We start from the raw sequence: 25,049 nt of genomic DNA on the forward strand, positions 1-25,049 counted from the left end.
CCAGCAAACATTTCTTTTAGCTACCCCACAATGTATGCGGTTTTGTATTCCACATAAAGGAGGAGAGGGAATGTGGATCAGCTTAAATGTCAGTTTTTGGAAGATGATGACATTTGAGCTTGTTAACATTCCTTACTTCAATTATTTTTCAGGCTGCTAAGGTCTGCAGCACTACTTCTGTATTATGTTTCAAGTGATTCCTTGATCCATATTTCAGTCAGAGATAACAGCGTATTTGTTGAAAGAAAATAATGCAATTCAAATGCAAATTTAATTCAAAACCCATTAGAAAAATATCTATCATATTTTCAGGGATAAAATAATTATATAAGCCCTTCATAAAGTGCACAAATTACATAAAACACAGTGGAAACACATCATTGTTCTGCTCTTCCCTTTACTGAGGTTCTGCCAGCTTTGTTAGGCCTGAAAAGAATAATTCCCCCCAGACGCTGGAAGCCTTGGACTTTCACTTTAAATATTAGACACTCACATAGACTTTGTTTGATTGATATATACATATAATTAACAGCCCCAGGACTTACAGCAGACAATGGAAAATACAGGGAGGATATAAATCCATGCTTTAATCATCCACTTCAAAATATCTCTACTCCCTGGAATGTCAGGTTAAATTGTACTGATAAGTCTCCTGGGCATAGAGGAACGCATGCACTGACGTACACCTTCCCATCTGCACACCACCCAAGGCACTCGCCTGCCTCCCATCATGGTCACAGTTTGAGAAAAGGAAAGGACAGAGTATTTGTTGGATAACTTGTTCGCTTAAGGAATGTCTTCCCAACTGCCCCAACACAATAGACTTCCCCTCTACACAGCAATTCTCCTTACACAAGTGTGCTCTCTTGCTCACTGGATATATTTAATGCCAACCAGAATAAAAGTCTTCATTTCAGACATGCACAAATGGCAGTGCTCCATGGACAAATAGCAGTTTAAGAGAGAGATGGTTTTTTTACACGAGCTTTAAAATTTCTCACTTTTCAATTTTATCAACTATTCTTTTATTCTACTTTTTGAGAAGTGGTAAATTTTGCTTACTTCTGTAGTATCTCCATTTGTACATCTTTTCTGTAAATTAACCAATTCTGGCTTTTTTCACTTATCCATTCAAGTAAAAAAACTCACTCCCATCGGTCTTCCTGGACTTCTGTTTAGTCCAGGGAGGGATAACTAGAGCCGAACAAAACACCCACCATGCAGAAATGCACCCAGTGTATTTAATGGCATTAAAATATTTTACATGCCGAGACATTTACTTTGCTGAATGACCTCTGTACACTGCATAGATGTTTTCACTGACTGCTCAGTTGTTGTCTGCTCCCTCCCTTAAACCAGTTGCATTCATTTACAACATTCTAATACAAATGAGTAATTAAGGATTGTTAAACTATTTTTCAACAGCACCCCTATTACACAATATTTGGAGAATCCATATACTAAATTTCCATAGTGATAAAAGCCTAATCATTTACTCCTGCCGTTTATCATCTATTTCTTGTCTAAGTTCTTAGGCTTTTCACCTGCTTACTACAATCTTTCCTGAGCAGGATCTTGCATGGGAATTTGTCAGTGGTAGTCTGAAAGTACAGATAAATTATCAACTTTAACCCCTATTTCTGAAGGCTTAATTGAATATCACTCACATTACTTGTTCTGCTTGGGCCTTGTGAAAAATTTTTTTTCCTTGTTTATAAAACTCCTTTATACAACTGTGAAAGACATCATGCTGTTCTTTGCCACAAAGAAGGGCTTTGCCTTACAGTCTTTGGCTAAAAATATTGTGCTTCCCCATGCTTGCACCTCGTAGGATCATCCAACTCACTTTTCACCTTCCACTCTTCCTTTCCAAAGTCAGGGCATTTGCAAGCAGCTGCCACAGAGATCTGTCTGCTTACGAGATAAAAGGTGCTTTATAGCTGAAAATTATTAACCTCACTTGCCACTGAAAAAATGTTTTCAATTATATATACCAAGGTATAGATGTGAAGATAACAAATAAATGGGGGGTTTGTGTGTACTAAGGCTAATGCTTTTGATAAATAATGTAATGTCTTAAATTCTTTCACCCAATGCTTGCCAAAACACATTCATAAAATCTAAATGTTTTTCAGAGATAGCACAGCCTATTGTTTATTGTCTGACCATTCCTGTGGCTTGTGGCAAGACGGAAGGAAGCAGAGCTATGTCACCAGCATCTGCAGTCTCTATGGAAAAGCACTGTTGCCTCCCCAGCACGCTCAGCGGACAGCACCATGCTACCAAGCAAGTGAGCTCCACCTCCCCACACTGTTAAATCATGGGCTAGCAGCTCTATCTCTCAGGCAGACCAGAAGGAGAAAACCCTGCTGGGCCTAGTGCACCTCCCCAGATTGAGAAGAGACAGAAAAGGGGGTTACCAACCCCAGAAATGGGGCTGGGGAAGGTTATTGTTGGTCACAGGTAGGATGAGAGCTGCCTGAGCAACAGCTCTGCCAAAAACACCCTGCTCAGTTTGCTCTAGGCAGGGTCTCCCCTGATATTAGAGATGAAATTGATTTGCCCCAGCTTGATTCTGCCCCAAGCCCAGCAGGGCCTGTAATCCTTTTCCAAGGCACTGAGAAGGCTCTGACAAGGTAAGATGGCGTAGAAAGGGTTAAGTGACCTTCACCATCAGCCTCTGTGGTCCACAGGCACATGTGGTTTTCCTACCTTCTTCACTCCACTGTTCTTACTAATTAGAGCATTTCTTCCCACAGAGAGGATCAGCCAATGTACCTGGACAAACTATCTGCATTACCCCACATTAGAGTTAACAATCATGTTGAAATCTCAGTGAATGTGAACTGAAGTCAATTAGAAGCAAAACACTACCAACCAGATCCTACATACCAAGCACCCTCTAACTCTAATACTCTTTCCATCTGCCCCCAAAAATGATGAGATGGCTGTGCAGACTAGAGCTGGCAACAGCCCCATAGGTCCTATAGGATGGCTTGTCATATACAGCTTTTACCACCTCGCTTCTCTGCCAAAGATCTAGGTATTTCTTACGAAAAGTTTATACAGGAATAGTCAGAAAAACTTTGCCACATCGCTATTCTCTCCCCTTCCTTTCCCAAATCATTGACAAAGTGATCACTGAAAAACACAGAACCAAGCCCAGATCCTTAAGATCTTGGTAGATGATGTCCTCCACTTGTTTTTACAATGTTCCTTATTGCTAAATTTCTTATGGGTGATTCATATATTTAGTTTAAGGAAGTGGCCCATTATTTTCCTATAAGAAAGAAGCCTCCCACGAGTAAGTTTGGGATTTAAACTGTTTAGCAGCAGATCCCAAAAGATCCAGGCAAGCAGTCACTTGCCCATCATCACTACCCAACATTATGGCAGTATTTGGTGGATCCCATCTCCCTCAGTAACAACCTGTGGCAGGCTACCCATCCTGCATCTCCTGGAGGGGAATAGTGCTGAGAATGGCATGGAGCAGGGCAGGTGAAGGAGGAACAGGGGGTTTCTTGTACTGTCTGCAAAGAGACTCACTGAATGGGTCAGCTTGGATAGGACCACAGTGGGTCACCTGGTCCAATTTCCCTGCTCAAGCAGGGTCGCTCTAGAGAACATGGCACAGGATTGCATCCAGATGGTTCCTGGATATCTCCAGTGAGAGAGACTCCACAACCGCTCTCTGGGCAATCTGTTCAGTGCTCAGTCACCTGCACAGTAAATAAGTTCTTCAGAAGGTAGAACTTCCTATGCATCAGTTTCTGCCCATTGCCTCTTGTCCTATTGCTGGGCACCACTGAGAAGAGCCTCACTCCATCCTCTTGACACCCACCCTTCAGGTATTTATACACATTAATGAAGTACACACCTGCTTTCTATTTCAACCCTGATGAAGCCACAGGTTCGAACACGGTGAAGGATCATTTGCATTCAGCATTGCATGATGTCTTCCTCTAACTACAAGTTTAAAGCAGCAAATTTTGCACACCCAGAAAAGCACACTCCTGGGTGAATTAGGTACCAAACCTAGCCACATTCTGACATGAAATTAAATGGCCCTGACCCCCAGCCCACAAACCTCCCATTCACCCATCCCCTCACACTCCATTCTTCACTCTTCCATTCAAATAGCTGATGACAAAACTCACCCACATTAGGGACACCTTTTTCCTTAACAAGTGTCTTCTATAGGTGTTGTGTAGACAGATAACAGAAATATTAATGAAAAATACAATGTAACAAACAGTACTATAAGTTTGGGTCAATTTTTCATTGACTTATTTGTGGAATTTCTTGGGACACTATCCTGGAAAGGAATACAGAACAGCTGCTGCCTTCACAGACACTCTGCTGGGAGCAGCAGACCACCCTACAGTCTCTGAAAATGCTGTTCTACACAGAACAAGTTTACTGAAACACTCTACAGTCATGGTAGGCTGCAGGAAAAGCAGAGACAGTTTGTATGCACTGCTTTCTGGATTGCTTTAAGCTAGACTGCCAGTTCAAGAGTTTTTCTGCTTCACTGCACTTACTTCCACATGGATATACCCTTTTATCAACCCCAGACAAGGCACATAGGATCACAGTATTACAGCATACCATTCAGATTGAGAGAAGACCATGCTATCTAAACTTATAATTACCTCCTTACTATTCCCCAGTAGGTATATTTCTAATTGTAATGTGAATTATTAAATGAATTGTTAAGACTGTTCTCTTAATGCTTTCTTCAGAATCAGAGCGACAACTATAGTTAGAACAGCTATAATGAGAATAATGCTTTCATGCTAAAAAGATCTTTGTGATATTCAGTGAATTATGCATTATCCTACTAAGAGCTAGCAGCTACAGGTATCTCTTTTGAAAAGTAACTGTTAGTAAGGGGTGGTACTTAAATTTTGTTTCTTAGATAAACTAAAAAGCAACATATCTTTAAAAAATTAAGGGAAACAGCTTTGCAAAAACTATACTAGTGCTACAAGATCCTTGGAAAACACCCATCAGACTGGGATAAAGAAAGGCTCAAAATCTTTACAAAAGTGAGGCAAAAACATGACCTCTGCCTAATCCTGCATAAATGTAACTCCAAAGATCCTGTGGGCATGCACACTGCATTATCTCAGGTTTTATCTCAAATTCTTCATGTTGTCCAGTTCACTGTCCTGCTGTTAGGATTTCACAGTGTTCCTCCAACTCAGACCTTTCTGATGTCTGGTTCATGATTGATGGCAGATATTAACTTTTTTTTTTCCTTTTTATATAACACCAAGCTCACTCTAGGGTAACAAGCAAGCTCACTTTAGGATAACAAGCTCATTAATACTACTTTCACGTGACAGCAGTCAGTATGCCCTGACCCTTGAAACAACCACTAACCACTTCCAACAAAGTACATAAAGAAATAATTTGCCTAAATGCTCTCCTTGACCAGTATCTATTCACATCAAAAGACTAGCTGGGATATACCGCACAAATGTGGATGGAAAGCTCGTTGTTTTTTTCCAATACCCTGATGAAAACCTCCCTTGAGTTTATTTGCAAAAGCTTGAGAATTAAGGGGCTAGTCTTCCTGGTTTCGGCTCCATGGAGGCCTGTGCAAGCAGCAATTGGGAGGATACACATCTCCTCATGCGAAAGCAAACCCAAGTTTTACTTGGACCTCGCTCCTACTGCAGCTATGCCAATGACTTAGTTGTTGAATCTGCACTCATACTGGCAACCTCTGATGCCAAAAAGTTCACCAAAGAACGATCTAATTAAATATTCAATTTTCTATGTTTCAGTGAAGACTTCAGGGGAAGGTTGCCTCTCAAGGACGAGGAAAGTTGAGAAATGTTTTCTTGTGTGTACTTTCAAGACTATAACTTGGTTTCTTCACAGCGTATTTCTGGATTATGTTTCACATTTAAACTTGACATTAGATATATTCCAGATTGTTTATTTATGTTAACATGAAATGAAACTGGGCACAAGACAGGCAAAAAACAATGTTATGTAAACATCTGGGGGGGGAATGGGAGCCTCTTTTTGAAGGATTATTTTGTTGAGCAAATTCGTTTGGGATTTCAGGCAGAGGAAGAGAACAAGTTCTGGGAAGGCAGACAGCATATGTTTGTAGCTTGTTCATTTTTCTTGCTGTCTTTCTTTTGAGATTAACTTGAATTATAATGTCTCAGAAAATCAAGAGTGGAGGAAACTCCAACAAACAAGAACAAGCTTGTTTTAGTGCCTAATGTTGTTTCTTCCAGATTTCTCCATAGCTTTTTAATTAAGCTCAGTTCAGGCTCACATCCCAGGAAGACTTTACTTCCCACATCTTCTGTAGCTTTTAAGTATTTGGCAGTCTTCAAATAACTATTTAGTTGTTTATAGACACTCTAAAAAAAAAAAAAAAAAGAGAAAAGGATCGGTTTTATCTACTGAAATAAACTACTGTTACATTTAAATGTTGTTTAAAGGTTGTTGCCAGCAGTACTTTGACAGATCAACCCCAAGTTAAGTCTCCCTAGTGAGAGGAACCATGCAAAGGTTTTGCAAAAGTAGAAGCAGTAGCATAAAGACGTCAAAGCTGCAGCCCAAAAGGGCAGAGTACAATTGCCACAGTCATTAGCTGCAGCAGTAACCCGGCAGTTTTCTTCTGTTATTATTTTTCTCTGCAACTTTCATATCATCTACCCTTTGGCTAAAAATTAGTTTTTAAAAGGATCCTTTACCACAAACTGAGCTTCTTTGGCACAACCAGTCAGAGTATTTGCACATCTCCAATCACCCAAGTACTGCAGTGCCTCTTTATTACCTTGCTCTCTATGCACTTACTTCTTTCAAGCAAAAGACTGAGTTACAGAGGGAAGATAAATGACATACCCAAAGTCCTGCTGTAAATCTGTTAAGGAGAAACTGAAGCAAAAGTGTGCAGTTCCTGGACTAGAGATGCTATGCTGGATCACCCAGCCTCTCTCAAAGCATACATAAGGGAACAATAGGATTGAAAGCTGCCAGAAAAATACAGAAATGACCACGAACAAAAAATCTGCATAGCCTGAATTGCAGGATTCTTGCAACTGTCTCAGATAGGCAACACTTAATAGGTAATGTTCACTCTTATCTATCAATAACCACTACATTATTTCCTATAGTTCTAATGTCAATATAACCACACTTGACTCAAAATACACCCAGAAAAAAACCTCAAAAGCAAACAAACACCAACAAAAGGAGCAAAAGATATGACAGCAGTAAGTACAAAAAAAATAATAATTTTACAGACCTAACAAAAACTGCACAAAGGTAGGACTCAAGGCAGCAGGACTATGGTTTTTTTCTATCACAAAAAAATCAAACCAAACCAACCAAACAAACAAAACACAAATAAATAAACAAACAAACAAACAAACCCCACCACTTTGAAGTCTTACCAACCATGCTGAGGAATATAATCAAAAAAGAGAACAAAACAGCAACATCAAAACCAGATTTTTCTGCAGAGTACAGTACAGCCCCACTGGTTTATAGAGAAGATCATTATGATCATTATGTTCTGTTCCTTAAACTGATCCGTGGTTAAACTAGGATTTCTGTGGAACCATGAAAATCAAAGGGCAGACTCTACTAAAAATGTTTTGTAGCTGCCTGGTCACACAGAGTGAACTGCCAAAAATTTGGCATGGGTAATTTTATCTCTCACAAACATGGCTTGCAGAAGTCTTTCACCACCGGCAGAGCAAATAGAATAGATTAAGACAGACACCACTAGGTCACTGGCACTGTAACTAGGAGATCAGGGAAAATATTTTGGAAAATTATCATCATCCTGCCTTCCTGAAGTTTAAGGGAGGGAAAAAAGTTGTATGTACTTGGAGGAAAAACAAGTTTAGGGGGTTAGATTTCTCTTATCAGAAAAGAAAAACTTTTGCAGCTTTATAATGGTCTTGTGGGCATCCACTTTCTAAACCAGCCGGGCAAAACAGGAAGGAATTATGAATGTTTAAAGACACATACCCAGCTCACCGTGTCACATGCCCAACAGTAACAGCATTCATTTGTCACCTCCTAGACTCTCTTTCAAAATGTACAGGGTTGCTGAGTCTGAGGATGACAATGTCTGGTAATAATACATATGGCATAATATTGAAAGGAAAAGAAATCCTTTTTTTTGTGTGCTTTCCGCTTATTTCTTTTATTCATTCTCTCCAACTAGATATTGGGTTTCTCTCAGTGTTTCTCTCAATGCTTCCCTTCAATGAAAAAGAAGAAGTGTTGGGATTTTTTTTGTTTTGTTTTGGGGTTTTTTTTTTCTCTCTTGCAAACATAAGACAGATCTCTAACTATTTTCAAAGGAGACCAAGAGAGGGAAGCGAACACTGGCAAGTGTGATCAGCACTGAGATGTCTCCGTACAGCCTCCTGTTTAGCAGCATGGTCTAACAGTCTGTTGTGCCCCACTCCTATTGCTTCCATTCTTGAATACTGCAAAACCAAAACCCATCATCTTCTTGGCATCTTATTGGCCCATCACACTCACAGGGCTGGGATCCCAGGGGCTCTCCAAAGATCCTGGAGGATAAGAAACCTCCTGCACAAAAAAATTGAACTACAATTCTCAAAACTGAACTACAAGACTCATTACTAAATCTGATGCCTAAGGCAGCCAGGTCCCAACACAAAGATGAAGAAGACAAGGAGCAAGGAGAGTTGTGTCCTTTTAGCATCCTACTGAATATTGAAAGCACCCTGTGCAAAGATAATCACCAAACTTTGTTGAGTGTGGGGAAAGAGCCATAAGAGTCAAGATGCTTGAAAGGGCAATCTGAGGAAGAGAGCAGGAACGGGAGAGTCCTTCCAGGAGCCACTACTTCTTCAAAGGTCCCTGCCAACAAAAACCATTCAATGAGAACACTGATTCTTGGTACAGAATCTAAAAGCAAAAGCCACATGGAAAAAGAAGTGAGAAACAGGAGTGGGGGACTTTAGTCCCATTCAAAGAGCATTCACATTGTCAGTCTTAAAAGTCCTCTTTAATTTACACATCCAACTACTACTGAGATTCCAGAGTTTGCTTGTTTCTATTCATTCTTTTTCATTCAACCCCCCTTAGCTGTTTTCTCTCTTCCTCTCCCCCACTGACAACTATTTCCTTTTCTTTCCCTATCCCCCACTGTGTGCTTTTCTGCCAAAAACATTGCCATTTAACAACGCTGCCAAATGAACAATTTTTTAGAAATAGTTCAAAACAATCCAGGGTAAGGAAACCATGATATTTACCAATAAGGTTAAACGAGTCAGGTTAGAATATATGCTCGTTTTTACAGTCAAAAAAACCCAGTAAAACCAGCTCTGGACAACTTACAAATTTCTGGCTATCATCAAACTCTATATCCATCCTTCTTCATCCTCCCCACTTCCACTTTTTTTGCACACCCAACAGCCCAGTCACCTCCCAGCCTGCACTTCAGCCCCATCAGATCTCATACACAGTACTGACTGGAAGCCTTCCAGGCCCTGCTGAAGTCAATAGCAAAATCCCATTGGATGTCTATGTAATGAGTGTTTTGACCAATTTGAGTACGCACCTAGCGGGCAAGGAGGGCCCAGGGTGCAGCCAGCAGCAAGTCCATGCTCCAATCCCCACACAGGAAAGCCAAATTTTCAGTTACAGTGCCTTCTAGAACAAGTAGAACCAAATTTCACTGCAGCTTTTCCGCAAGTGACTTCTTAATTGTAATATAAAGTAATATAAAGTAATTAGAATTTAGGGTAGAGACAGAGAGTTGGTTCTTTTTCATACAGGAATTACAACAAGGAATTCTCCTTAGTTTAATACAAGATGATCCTATGCTCAGGACACATTTCATATACACAGGTGCATGACCAGATACATGTGTATTTACACATTTATGTATATATTTATAATTTTATTTATATATAACTAAGACACCTAAGAAAATATATTTAAATCAAGTTTTAAGCACCTAAATCTCGTCCACATCATAGGCAAATTCACCATTCTTTTTTTACCAAAAAATCTCCTCTAATAATATACACTCTACCACTCCTAACATTATGAACTGTGGCCAAAGTCACTTGCTTGTTCCTTGAAGAGGACTTGGGATCTGATGCAGCTGCCCACCATCAGAGAACAAGCATCAGAGAACAAGCTGGTCTGAAGCCAGAGGACCTGGCTCTTGTTCCAGCTGTCACAAGCAAGGCTGTGCAAATAACACCTTAGAAGGAAAAGGCATTTCAGGGGCAAGAAAAAAGAAGTATCAGCTATAATTTCAGGGTGGAGAACTTCCACTCTGTCAGCTTCTAAGCTACTGTATGTTCTGTCCAGATGGTATAAATGGAGCAGAGACTGAAGCAAATGTGGCTTTCAGATTAACAAACCAAAATCACCCCCAAGTGGCTCCCTCCTACACTGAGATACAGGCCAATCCTTTTGGTCTTGCTTGACAAAAGAGATTTGAACATATGGGCACTAACATCTCACATACATCACATTTTGGAGCAAGACAGGACTTCTTTCCTTGTGACACTTTGAGGATAGTGTCCTATTCTCAAAAGCACTAAAGTTAGGCTAATTGTGAATATTGATATTTTTGCTACTAGCCCCTATTCCCTTATGTAGCTCTCATATTCCCTGGCTGGGACAGTGAGACAAGCAGTGAGACAACACGATTAAAGGGCTGGAGTACAAGTATTTGGCATAATTACTAAAAAACCTGATTAATAGATGCTGATTTTACTGAGATAACTATCTGCCAGCTTCTTATCTTACAACTATGTCTATGTCAGTTCACTTCCCTCTAACATATGCCACCCCCATTCACGCACATATATCCCACCCTTTCTGCACAAACAGAGCAAATCTTCATTTTGCAGCACTAAAGTCTGTGTACAGGCTGTCTGAATGCCACCATTTGGGCTGCTCTTTCTGAGTTCAACACCGAACCACAGGCCAGTGATGTCAGTCTCCACCTGGCACAGCAGCTCCCACTAGTACAGCTTAGTTACTCATCATCTTTTTCCGTCTTGTGCTTCTCATGAGCTGATGTTTGCATATTGCTCTTGGAGCTTTCCACAAAACTTGAAAACACCTTTCCAGCTGAGTTTCAGTCTCTAAATATACTGTTTATATTGGTTATATGTACTGGCTATATTCTCCTACCAGTCCCACAACTCACTGTTGTATCAAAACATTTCCACATGCTTCGTTTCATCTTCAGTCACATACATGGCTTTATCAGATAGTATTTTCAAGACTGTTGTTGCTACAACAGCTAATATACTACTGAAAAATCCTGGTATCATGATACTGTCGGATACACCACCAATGTATGCTAGAGACAGTTTGAAAGATGCTCCCCCACTGACATAGATATAATTGATTGATCCTTTACCAAGTTAGGCTGCAATGTCAATTACCTTAACCTCTTTTAAAGAAATTGCCTCATGTGTAATTGGCATCACAGTATGCCTTTTGGAAGTCAAAATTATTAATTCTTTCTTACCTGTGCCCAACAAGACATGATCTTCATTTTCTTTCAAAGGACCACATAGTCTTGGAAAGGCTAGGAACAGAAAACTTGAACTCTATCTTAGAAGACAAATAGTTGTATTTGTGCTTAGCTGTAAGCTGTCCTATAGGCTTTCAGAATTTAGTTCAAACACTGTCAAGCAGCAGCCACTTCATTTTAGCCATTTTCATAAATGCAACTGACATGGTATGTTACTTCCAGACTCTAAGATATGTACCACAAACTTCAATTGTCAGCCTGTTCTCTTACAAGTTTAATTGTACTCTGACTAGCCAATATACTGTGCTTTGGAGGAAACAGCAACATGTTTCTAAGATGCCTGTTTCCAGTGCCTGAGCTGCTCACATCTGTCACAGTTCAGTTCACGCTTTACAAAGTCAGCTACAGCCTTTCTGCTAGATCAAAACAAGAGGCAGTCAATACAGAATCAGAATCTTTTCCCCTAACAAGACTGTTCAGCTACAACACTCTGCTCCAATACACACTTTCAACACAGACACCAAAAATGAGTGCATACTACAGAGAAACACGTGAATCTCAAACAAATGGATCAATCTTCCACACAGGTGGTAATTAAAATTAAAAACAAGAAAAAAACCCAAACCAAAACAAACGAAAACCTTACAGTCATCACCACATTTATAAAAATGACCTAACAAAAGTGTCACTCAGCAATATTTCACTAAATTCAAACATTATTAAAAAAAAATAAAAAGCAGCAGTCACTTGGTATTGAGAAATCTTCACCAAATTTTGCAGATTTGATCAGATTTTGTTTCTCTCAATTACTGAATTACTATTTTAGTGTCATACCCAGGTAATAATCAAGCTGCTGCTTTAACAGGTGATTAAAAAATACCAAGATCAAGATCTTCTGGTCTTGTAAACAGATACCTATAAACAAAAAGCAGAATATAATACTAGAGATCAAATATGACTGACTAACTGCAATGGGACTTCTCACATATATTCTCTCCCAAAACTCTTTAGATACCTCCAAGAAGCCAACAATGGGACCTGCCATATTTTTTACATCAAGCATTTTTCCCACTTAAGTCCAGTTAAGGACTCACAGTTACCCATAAGGTCTCTCTCAGAGACTAACTGCTCAGATGTAATAAACCATGCTGTCTCAAGGATGAAACACTGCAATTTGTCAGCCAGCTGCTGATTAACACGCTCAGAAAACCAACAGTTCCAGTGCTGTGCCTCACACCAACACTGCTGAGCAGATGAGCTCTGCTTTTCTTCTGCAGGGGTTTCATGCAGATTTTCCTGAAATTAGACCTCGTATTTTTAACCCCAAAAAGTAAAAAAATAAAAAATAACTTCATTTCTGTCACTTTTTTTCTTCCTCCCCACCCCCCTTTTTTTATGGTTTCTTCAAAGGGCTGTGGGGAAGGACACAGCATATGCCAAAAAAATCCCCCATGCTTTCCAAGTTTTGCTCAAACGCACCCTGAAGGACTACTGTGAAACAGCAAAGAGGAATAATCTGGCTACCTGGTTACAGGAATGCAAACGAACAAAAGCATCACTCAGGCTTTCAGAAACACATTATCTAGTAAATCTATTTTAAATAATGAAATTTATTCAGAAAACAGAAAAAAAAAAAGGCACAAACTACAGAATTACCACCTTATTTCACCTTTTATGCTGCATCCTCACTGGATAATATTTCACTCCATGTATTTGAATTTAATTAAGTTGCTATGGGAGATCCACCACTAAGCCAGCAGCACCACCTTACACTGACCCACTGTTTTCATGATTGCATTTCACAAGAAGCAAAATACTGCTATAGTAACCTCCTCTCAATAACAGCTCAGGGCTTCTGATAGCATTGTGTTCTAAAGGTCTGCTGATCTTGACTTTGAGTGGTTACTACTTCTAAGAATGGCAGTAGTTTTGAAATCTGAGGGGGATACTTTCATGATATGAATATGCCAAAATAAAGTCCTGAGCTTAGCAGTCACTTTATAAAGGAGAATGTAACTGAGAACATAGCAAAAAGTGCTGTCACTTCATAAAATTTCTGCTTCTAGAAGCAACAATTTTAACTCAATCTCAAACAAAGAGTTTTTTGATCTCCTGAATGCTGGCCAGTGGAGGGTGTAAAACAAGCTACTAGTTACCAGTAATCACCATTCACGGTTTTTTTCAGTTTTTTTGATTTGGTGGTAGCTAGAGAGAAGTCTTGTTTACAGAAATATGGTAACCTATGACAATATTAAAATGCAAGAAGATGAAAAACTTCATTGCCTAACAGTGTACAAACAGTAGTTACAGGCTTCTTATGTCTACAAGTAAATAACAAAGTGTAAAACATGCAAGTATGCTTACTACCATTTGTTTGTATATACTAACAAAACGTGGCATGCTTTTCCTGTTGTTGAACTGAAATGTATTTTCTTTTTAAAACTAGGCACAAAATAAGTCTGATGCATGAAGGCACAAAAGCGTATAGCTTCCACAGAAAACACATATAGGTGGGTGTGCCTATGCCACTATCTATGCCAAATATCTTTGCTGCTCATCCTCTAGGAGAAATGTATTTGGCAAAGAGGATGAGCAGCTTTATAACCAGAATCCAAAATGAGAGTAGACATCCTGAACTGTCAGTTCTCTTTCTGGGCAATGAATATTCACTGATGTTTGCACTCTGCTTGTGTCAAGTCAGACTGAATTAAAACTGCTTTTTTGAAAAATATTGAAGTAATCATCACCTAGGAGTCACACTGGCCAAGCTACTACCACATATAGTGTTACCAGTGCAAGCCATTCACTTTCTATGCCCAAGATGCAGCATAAAGACCACGCTGGTCAGAGCACAGCTCTCAGATGAACACCCAGAACCAATGCATTTACACACTGTGTCACCAAAGTCATTCACAAACCTCATATGATAAATAGTCACTTACACTTACAATAACAGATGTAATTGCTAACAATTGCTTAACATTTCTTTGCAAATTTAACTTCTAATGGCCGAACACTTGTTGCCTGAACACTGCCAGAGAAGTTGGGTATAAAACTCCTTTTCCAATACTAACAATAGCAGCATACATATTTAAATACACAGTGGCTATGTCCCTATTTTACCCATTCACTTGAAGTTACTAGCTAACGACACCTGGATCTACAGTCACTTTTCTTTTCCTCAGTCTGGTCCTGGTCCTGTCAGTAGTTATTGCAGGTGCTCACGTTTCTGCTGCACTCAGTAAGTGAAGCAAGATCGAGCCTCTCTCTCACAGAGCTCCCAGTTTTCAGCTTGTTGCTTCATCCAAATATACAGTGCCAGCTACATAAGCAAATGGACAACTGATGAAAACTTTTAATTCATTCCTAACTATCATATGTAAACCCCCAAGCCTCGCACTTCTGACACTGAAGAATGAACTTTTTTTTGAGATTTTCTCCTCAGATCTAAGATATGCTTGCTCTGAAGTACACATGGAGATATTCTGGTAATGAAAGAGCTTTCTCACAAGTACAGTCCTGCAACCCTTAAAGGTAAATCACTCACCAAAATACTGAATGCCTAATGGAAACAAATGAAAATTGTGCCACATTAAGAAGTCTGGGCTGGATCCCAAAACTACCCATACAAAATGTTACTCTGCCTCTATCTTTATTAACTTATTTGGCTTTACTGGAATTTGCAGGCTGGAGCATTCATTCAGTTAAACACTGCCCTCTCCTGGAACTACCTCACATTTTTCTGGGTTTTTAAATGAAATCAGTTAAGGCTTCTCCAATCGCTATAAATGCCATAATATTTTGTGAACAATTTCAGTCTGACATTGGAAAACCGATGCTCTGTAAGGAATATTATGACTTACACAACTCTCATAATGTATGACGTACATATTCCACTGTTCTTTACTTAAAGGTCTCTAACATCATGTGAAATGTGATCATCCTGGGTAAATAAATGCTGTAGAAATCTGTGCCAACTTTCTAGAGCTTTTAAAGATTGCAACATTATGGAAAAAAACCTGTACCTTCTACAGAGCTTGTTGTACTGCAGGGCATTTTTGGACCTTCCACTGTCTCAACTTGGTTGGAATTAATACTCTATTAAAAAAAAAAAAGAAAAATTACAGTAACTGTATTTGATGCCCATGACATTTGTCTGAAAACTCAAGAATAATATCAAAGACTACTAAATCAATATGTTATAAGCAATACTAAAATCATTGATAGAGATTCCACTGGGAATATTTTATTGGCTACCTTCTAGGGGAAACCGACAGCAATTCCTCAAGAGGGAAACCAATAAAATATTTCTAACCACAGAGAGAAGTTACCTCCTGCTTACAATACACAGAGGATATAAAGGATCGGATCTAACATTTGTACTTCACTGCTTAGAACCTCTTTCTCTATGAGAAAAGCAGCACTGCACATTTGCACAACAGCTCTGTTCAGATGTCTACTTTATACTGAAAGCATCCGCAAGCAGTTTTGATGGATAGGCAATATAAAGAGAGTAAACCAGGTCTATACACTAGCTATATGGTAAACCCAGCCTGGAAGGCAGGAGCCACTCCCTTCTCATGTCTGTGGCCCCTGGCCAGTCTGCCCCCTCACTCATACGCACACTGCCGATATCACTCCTACTCAAAAGAAACTGGGGACTAGGATCCAGACTCTTATTTCAGCAATTACCCTCGGAGATTACAACCAAAGGAGCAGGAAGAAATAATGTATCCTCTTGTGTGGTTTCGTCTACAACTCTGCTTGCTCCTAGTGCCTTGCCGATGTATCTGCCACCTACCAAGAGAAGCAAAGACGTGGTAATCTAAACAGAAAAGAAGCAGTCGGGGATGATCCTGGACTGAATATTGCAGACAAACTGATTTGAAAGCCATGAAGCTGTCAAGCCATCTATGATCCCCACCTCAGTGGGGCTAGTTGCATTTTTCTCTGCTCATCTGTTGGTGTGCTAGGCAGTTTCCTATTCCCATGCCTACCAGGCAGAAGTCATCTCCTCCTTGCGAAACTACTAAATCTGTTCACCACCATGTAATAAAATTACTTAAATGATCATAAATTATCTTAATAATTTCAGATTGTTATCCTGGTTTGACCTTTCTGTTTTTTTCATTACTCTGACACCATTTCAAACGTGTCCATCAGTACGCAGATCTCTCTTCCAGATCTCTCTTCCTCTGACCTCTCCCCTGCACTGACTGTGCTGCTCAGCAGCTGAGACAGCCAAGTGGATCACCTTTACACCCTGTCTAGGTCTCCAGGGTTGGCACAATGAACCACACAGCCCCACTGACAGGCACCACTACCACCACGGCAATCTCTGCCCCAAGGAGGTCACACAGAGTTCAAGCAATTTCACGTTTTTCCTCACCATCTTCAGAAATCTCTCTTCTGTATTGCCTAGCACAGCCACAAAACCTGTGAGTTTTCCCTTTCTGAACTGTTTAGTGGAGGCATGGCTCCCCTATAGGTGACTGTACCTTACTGACAGTTTGCTTGTTTTAATTTTTCCATTACCATTTTAAACTTCTAAGGAATACTCAAGGAACTAAAAGAGCCCACAGAGCAGAAAATGAAGAACGCACTTGAGAAAAATTAGTATTTTATTGCAGGAATAAATGCAAAAATATTTTGTGCTCCTCCCTAAGTCAGCCATTTCACACAAATCCACAGCTACATGCCACCATAAACGAGACGAGCTCCTTCTCTTAAGTTCATGACTCTCTGACTCAAGCATAAAATAGCAATGTGGTCATTTATGCAGTCTCAAGATACCAGTTATACAGCATTAGTCTGCTGTAGATGAGATAAATACTCCAGTACAGCAATAAATTCTACCTCTATTTTAAAAAGACTGTGTATTGTGAAATCTTTAATGCCCACCAAAAATCTCTAATTCCCTACCAGTGCTTTGGATGTAATTAAAGTGCTCAAAACCCTTGTTTACAATAGAGATAAAATTAATTTTACCTTTCCTTTTGGACATAATACATAGTCTAAACATGACAGTTTGATCATCTCCTCACATATAATCAAGGATGATATCTGGTGTATAAGAAACTGACTAAATAAACATGTGATCTTCCCAATTATTTTGGTTTCTTTCTGCTTTGTTAAAAGTGGTGCAACACTGATGCTGAGCAGAAGGGGAGCAGGGTTCCCACAACAGAATCTAGACTGCTGCGACCAGAGGAACGAGCAAAAGGGGAACTCACAAATCCACGGCAGTAGGTTTTTTCCTGAAAATACCAAGTGCAGAATTTTTAGCCTTTAAGAGTCTTTGTCTTTGAGAATATCTAACATACCACACTTTTTTTTCCCATTTCACAGACTGAAGGAAAAATGAAGATTTTATGAGTGCAAGAAAAATCCAATAAAAAAAATAACAATGCATTCTTGATTATAGTCTCGGTTTTCCTTTGGGGTTTACTATTGTCTCAATGGTAAAGCCACATACAGTTGTAGGGATTCTGCAAGCTGCACAGAACAACTTCTTTGTAGTGGAACAAGTCAAATTCTTGACAATGTAGTTACACAAGATTATACATAAGGACTATACAACATACCACACATTAAGTTTCTATGTTATACACAATGTACAAATAATTTTCTAAGTTAAAAAAAAAATACAGAATGCAATAAAGATAACTCAAGAAAATCAGTGCACAAACAAGGAAACCTGAAGCAAAGTATGAAAAAGAAAAGCTGAATTTCAAGACCAGGAAAAAAGCCGACTTTTAGTATGTTTTTAGCTCACTAGTTTTACATAGTTGTGCAATCTCAATTCTGTACTATTATTAAAAAACTTGTACATGCAAGCATTCTCCTCCTTATTTTACTGAAATTGAGATGTCCTGAAGGATATCAGAATATCAGACAGCTCACACTGAAATAAGACCAACCATATCATAACTAAACTCTATAGCAAAAGTCTATACTCTATTTCTGCTGTAAATAATAGACCAGGGCTGGCTCTTGATCAAGGTTCCCAGGCGTTACCGTACTAAACAAAGAAATGGAACTAAATTAAATATTTCAAAGTATTAAAATGAATACAATGGTGATGCCATTGAAGACATAGAGATTTCAGGGAAAGATACTCACCATAGAGTCCACCATAATTAAAAAAACAACTTGGGAGGCAAAGGAGGCCTTGACAAAGCTTCAACATCTCTTATGCTCCAGCTTCAGTCATACAATGTGCTACACTTACACAAAATAGAAGCTCACAACAGTAATCATGCAGTTATCCTGGTGATTACTGACATGGGCAGCTTAAACTAAAGGGCTACTTGAGGAAAAACAAATCCAGCCTGAAAAGTTTAGAGCTGGAAATTATGAAGAAAAGCTGTAGTACCTGGTAAAGAGGAGGTCTGTCCCAGAAGTATTTTCTGAAGAGTTTAATGTGCAACTCCAGCAAGTGCTGTGCAGTGTGGCTAAATGTAAGCATCAGAGCTCCCAGTGCATGAACAAACTGCACACAGCCACCATCACAGATCTCTGCTCTTGAAATGTCAAGCAAGTGACTGCCCTGGAAGCTGGAATGAATCACTCTTGAAAGTGCTCTGTGTACAGGTAGAAGCAAAGCATGTCCCTAGTGAGCTTCCTGCTCACCTTCGCCACAACCCATCAGGACCCCAACACACCCACTGCAAAAACCAGAGGCAGAAAATCCGAAACATTCACTGAAAGCACAGCTGGACAAACAAATACCAATTACTCCTCTGAGCCTTAAGAACACACAGCTACTTCTAGCTAACAACTGGGAAAAAACAATATTAGCTCTAGATGGTTACTCACTAGTAAAAGAAGCCAGAAAGAGCAAGCTGTGACAACACCTATTTCTCCTGATTGTTATAAGTGAGCAATAGTACCTTTTCCTGTAAATGTTGCCATATATAGCCATAGGACACAACTGGCAGCTAGCAGATTTGTTATCCCACAACAGTGAAAAACAAAGTATCTCAAGGGAATACAGTATTGTTCGGACATTACAAACAAGACAGTCATAACAGAATGCACCATACTGAAGTATTGATAAGTCTCACATAAACTGTAGGCTGCATGGAACCAGAACCAAAAGAGCCACATACTAGAGTAAAAATGTATCCCAATTTTTGTGTATCTCTATTTGCAAAGAAAAGCCAGGAGTAAGAAAGTGTGTCTGATGCTGAATATTTGGTATCCCAAGGCACATACACACACACACCCCATGCAGCTCCTCAGGACTATACCGATGGAACTCCAGACAGCTGAAAGGTGCCAGAAAGCACTTGTTCTGTAAGTCATTTATCAGTGTGGCAGTTCTCCGGCAAAACAGTCACAAATGCAGCACTGTCTTTATTACTGACTCTCCTTTATTTGTTCATACTTGAGCTTTAGAGAGATCGCAGTCTGCCAAAGTTTCATGAAAGTCGGGTCCTATGATTCTGCTTATAACAAATAATTCTATGTATATTTTTTAAGGAATGTCTTTTCTTGTTTGTAATGCATCAGGATTCAGCTGCAATAGTTGTGGGAGAGGTACCTGATGGTGCAGCTGGTCCTCTGTCATTTAACTGACTATTAATTGACTTGCAAATGTAATGGAAGATGCAAATAACAAACTTCCTTTAATTGTAAATACAAGTTTACCATTTAAAATTATAATATTGGCAAAAAGCAGCAGAAACCAGCACAAAATAGGCAACTCTTTCAAGATAAACAACAGTATTGCCCACATTCCTTAACTGACAGGACATTTTCAGAGGAAGCAGCAAACCATTTTACTCACTTTGCGAAGACCTCTACTAGTTTGGAGTGTCCATGTTGTAAAGCCAAATCTAATGGTGTTGCTCCCTCCTCACTAGATAATGCTAATGCCAATGACCCTCCAGGCTGGGCCCAATTTGATCACAAGCTGGAGAAGAGTTTCTTTATGTTTAGACTCTGAAAAAACACAGCAAGCAAAACAAAATCATCAGTAACAAAAACCAGTATTTTATTTGCTAGGAGGCATTAAAAGACACCTGTTATCATCTGCAGAAGTATCACAGCTCAGGTTCAGACTTAAAAAATTACTTCAGCAGAAACACTTTTGATCTTTCATTGAAATCAACAGTTAGATACTTAATTGCATATGCGGAACTAAAGGACATCCAAATACTATCTAATTTCATCAGTCAAAGAAAACAGTTTGAATTAGATAATCCACTATTTATTTATTTCTTTATATAGAGTATAGTATTTGGCACCAATAAATGCCCCAATATACTGCAGAACCCTGGCCCTTATTCAAAGAAAGATTTATCTGTCTACATACATTCTCAAACAAAAAGTCTCTGCAATTTAAAAGCGATAAATAAAATATTCTCAAGTGCCACTCAACCTGTTCCATACACTGATATTTTAGCATGAAATTAAATATGAGGGTACTTCCACAAGGTCAAGTATTTAAGGGGAGTTACCCTACAGTTCTTAGAACAATCATCTGAAATCTACAAGGCTTCCAGTTATTTATGAAATTTCATTGAAACTTATGATCCCTATTCAACAGACTTCTTCTTCCCTTGTACCCAACCGCTTCAGAACAAGCAATTGAAAATTATACACTCCAGAGGCAACAGCAAGGTGAAGCTCACAAAGCATATGTAGGTATGTGCACATATTGGTGCAAATAATAAGAATCGAAGTCAACAGCAAAAATTGTTGCAAAATTTCCTCTCTACATCAATATTTACAAGACAAACTGTCTGACAGAACGCAATCCCCTAGCAGAGAGACCAGTTATGTAGTCAAAAAGCCAATAAGCATTTTTTTCAGAAACACTTATACACTGAGCAAAGCTGTCATCTACTTACACTCAAATATAGTAGCTCACAGCAGACTCCTATTCAGTTTAAGTACTCCCTCTGAAAGTGTCAGGTATATTTAATTTAAAAAAAAATCCTGAAGAATCCTCAAGTGGTCTTTAGTCCATTCTTTGCCTTTAGCCTAATTTTTGTCTCATCTCTTCTAAACACCTTCCAACATAACTTCCTTAGGCAATATTCACCAGGGAAAATTTTACCCTCACCATAACAACAATCATCTAGCTCACCCTTTCTCAGTATAAGCCTGCTGCTTCTTTTCCCATCTGAATGAAAAATACTTCATTTTTTTCCCTTCACAGTTTCCTTTCACATAATTGAAGGCTGCTGTCATGTCTCAGCTGAGTACATCCTCTTAACATCTTAACAGGAGAGCTGCCTTCTGCAAAGACCTTTCTGAGGGCAGAGGGAAAGTCATCAACCCCTTTTTGAAAAAGCTGGATTTAAAGTGTTATTATATTCAAAAGAATCCTTTATCTCCACATCACATAAAGCCAGAATGGCAAGGAACCTGAGGAATTTGCTCTACCACTTCCCAGAGAAAATTATTGTAGAATCTCCACTGGTGATAAAGTTTTTGCTCTGAGTATTTGATGACAGTCATCCAGATGTTTTACCTTCCATTTCAAGCGTAATTAAAAGTTTCAGACAGTCAAATCCCAGAAAACTAGGCCATGCTTCCTCCAATAAACAAAACAAAATCCAGACATCAGAGTAAAAGGGAGCTTCAGGACACGGACTCTAGCACTGTAACAGCCAGCAAACCTGCATGTATTATCTGAAACCCATTTTTCACTGCAGTTCTAACAGAAACAGAACATTAACATTCAGATGCAGGAAAAATTCTTTAAACCAGAATATCTCTAAATATACACAGAAAATGTACCTAAGTATTTGTAGAACACACATACAAAATGTTATGCCATTATTTACTAAAAAAAATCATGTTCAAACTCATTCTTACTTGTGGCTAGCCTGGTGCATTAGCCTGCCTATGCAACAATTTTCTCCCCAGGTTTTGGGCAATACATTTTTTTCTTGGTCTTCCCATTTCATGTTCTAGTCAAAAATACATCCAGTTGGGCATATGATCCAGGCCCACAGGGGTTTTTCCCTCCAAGGTCTACAAAAATATTTCTGATTTCAGTTTTTGGAGTCAATGATCATTGCTATATTTTAGTTACCAACTTTAATATGAACTATAGTGTTTACACCACTATTAAACGAGATAGCATGTATGTTTCAAACTTTTCAAGCATGTGCAACCTTAAAGTCCACGGAATCCAACTCGAGGCTCTGCAGAATGGTTTCCTAAATGGAACTACATAAAGCCTTGGGTCAAAAGGAACCTTCAAGGACCACTTAGTCCAAAGACCCTGCCAAGGACAGGAACACCTTCCACTAGGCGAGGTTTACTTAAAGCACTATCCAACCTGTCCTTGAACAAATTCAACCCAGGGGATTTGACTCCAACTCACAGCTTCAGAGCCCAACCAAGCACTATGCATCAAACACCCTGGTATGCCTGGATCTGAGACCTTCTTCTATGGAAGAACATTTAAATGAACAGGGCTCAGGCTTCCCAAAACATGTGGCTGATGTGCCACTTAAAAAATGGAAGCCCTCAGTACAACTTCCTCAGCTAGATGGGATTTGAACACACACAACTTCAAAGTTCCTCTGATCATTCCTCTAGTGGAAGTATACCCTGCCTCCTCTGTTGCCAAGTAATTGAAAATGGGTTATGGTGCAGAAGGAAATCCAAGGGATGCCAAGCAGAAGACCAAGAAAGCAGTAGGCTGACTACAGTCGATCAGCTATGAGAAGCCTCTGCTGTTTAGACATGGATGCCTTTCTCATGACACACGTCAGAAGTGAAAAACGATGCTCAGAGCCTGGATCTCTCACTTGCTCAGAGAATGATGTAACAACTCAGTCACAGTATGAAAATGTTTGTTAGTATCTTCCCTTTCCCAAGCTATATTTCTGAATAGAGACTGGTAACACCATTTGTGATTTTCACTGGCCCCAGTGCTATTTCTGTACTTCAGAGACTATCCCTCACAACGACTGTAGCAGACTCAACTCTATGCCACCAGCCTGGACCCCAGCAGAGCACCAGCCAGTGATGAAAGTGATGTACACTAGGGAGCTGAAATACACAGGAAATGCTGTGGTCCAGAACCAAGACCCTGAATAAACATCACACATTCAAAGATTAAAATGTTCACTAAAAAAAATATTTCAGGATTGCTCTTTGATCTGGAGTACTTAAATTCTGCTAAAGTCCAACTTTAGACACTAAAATGGGCTCTTTAGATGCTTCCAACTATATATTAACTATATATTTTTATATATATATAGTTAATGATGAGACAGCAGATAAATTAATCTAGTTCAAACATCAACCAATATCAAACACACTAAACATCTGAGCAGATACTACTCACACTCTAATTCTCGGATTAAAAACACAGAAACAAAAAGGCAAACTTTACTCTCAACTTTGGCCTGGGGCCACTGGGTTTCAACGTATATTGTAACATCACAAAAAAAAGCCAGGTAAGCTTGCTCTGAGCATGATAAGATTAGGACTTTCCCACTCAGCAAAAAAGGAGCCTGTAGGAAGCCTTCCCTGATGAGGGATAGCCTTCCCTCTGCTCTGACACTGCAGCAGGTAAAGTTACCCTTCTGGTGGCCAAATCTGGTGGTAGTATGAATAAGCCTGCTACAAAAGAAATGAGTTTTAAAAATTATAGTAATTAATCTTCGTCATTTGAAAACACCATCTACAACAATAATTTCTATTATCTCACCACAAATAGTCTAGTAACTGATTTTTATCTGCCCACCCTAACAACCTTCATCTAACCTTATGCTAGATTTGTTTATGACCAGCTGGAACACACAGAGTAGCAAAACCACCAAGAAGTTTCACTGGCTGCTTTCACCTCTAGTGAACTTAGAAACAGCATTCACACTCCTCCCCATAATTTACTTCTCTAGATGATGTGTTTACTGGGCTACCCACTACTACTCCCACATGGCTTACCCAAGAGTGAGCAGAACCTGATGACATAAGGCAATAACTAATAGCTTCATGATACTAAAATCCAAAATACAAATTGTGAAGTCCGAAGTCTAAATGGAAAAGTAAACGTTCTTTCAACACAAGCAAAGTATTTTTTACCAATAGGATGGTCAAATGCTGGGACAGGTGACCCAGGCAGGTTACAAACTGTCTGTCTGTGGAAGTGTTCAAAACCTGGTCCTAAGTAACCTGATACAACATTGAAGCAAGCCCTGCTCTGAGTGCAGGATAGGACCAGGGATCCCTTCACCCAAAATCTGCTGCAGTTGTATTCCAGGATCAGCAATATCGAAGCAAAAGAACAAAAAAGACAGGATACTCATAATAAGCTTTTTAAATAGATCTGCCTATAAAGAAAAGATTTGCATTAAAGAATGGTAAAGTTTGGAAACAACAGGATTTTAGCAACTTTTTTTCTTAAAAACATTTTCTAGTTTCAGTTCTTTTACCACCTCTCTTATAGCTCCTCACTGTGACAGAATAAATGGCATTTTCCCCACACTTTTCACTTTATTTTTCCATTCCCTTGAGGAAGATTTCAAAAGTGGCACAACAAAAAGGCTGCAGTTGT

General features: G+C 39.3%; 1 protein-coding gene across 1 annotated transcript in view; it reads right to left on the reverse strand.

The window, feature by feature from the left end:
- Positions 1-25,049, reverse strand: part of ARHGEF28 (Rho guanine nucleotide exchange factor 28) — a 105,345-nt gene that overhangs the window by 63,404 nt on the left and 16,892 nt on the right. The window contains 6 exon segments of the mRNA XM_027635073.1: positions 11,516-11,565; positions 14,929-14,968; positions 15,541-15,619; positions 18,897-19,077; positions 20,313-20,420; positions 20,422-20,467. Of these exon segments, the coding sequence (XP_027490874.1) occupies positions 11,516-11,565; positions 14,929-14,968; positions 15,541-15,619; positions 18,897-19,077; positions 20,313-20,420; positions 20,422-20,467 (504 nt within the window).

The sequence above is a fragment of the Corapipo altera genome, unplaced genomic scaffold, assembly GCF_003945725.1.
Source record: "Corapipo altera isolate COAL_440 unplaced genomic scaffold, ASM394572v1 61411, whole genome shotgun sequence".
In the NCBI taxonomy this organism is placed as follows: domain Eukaryota; kingdom Metazoa; phylum Chordata; class Aves; order Passeriformes; family Pipridae; genus Corapipo; species Corapipo altera.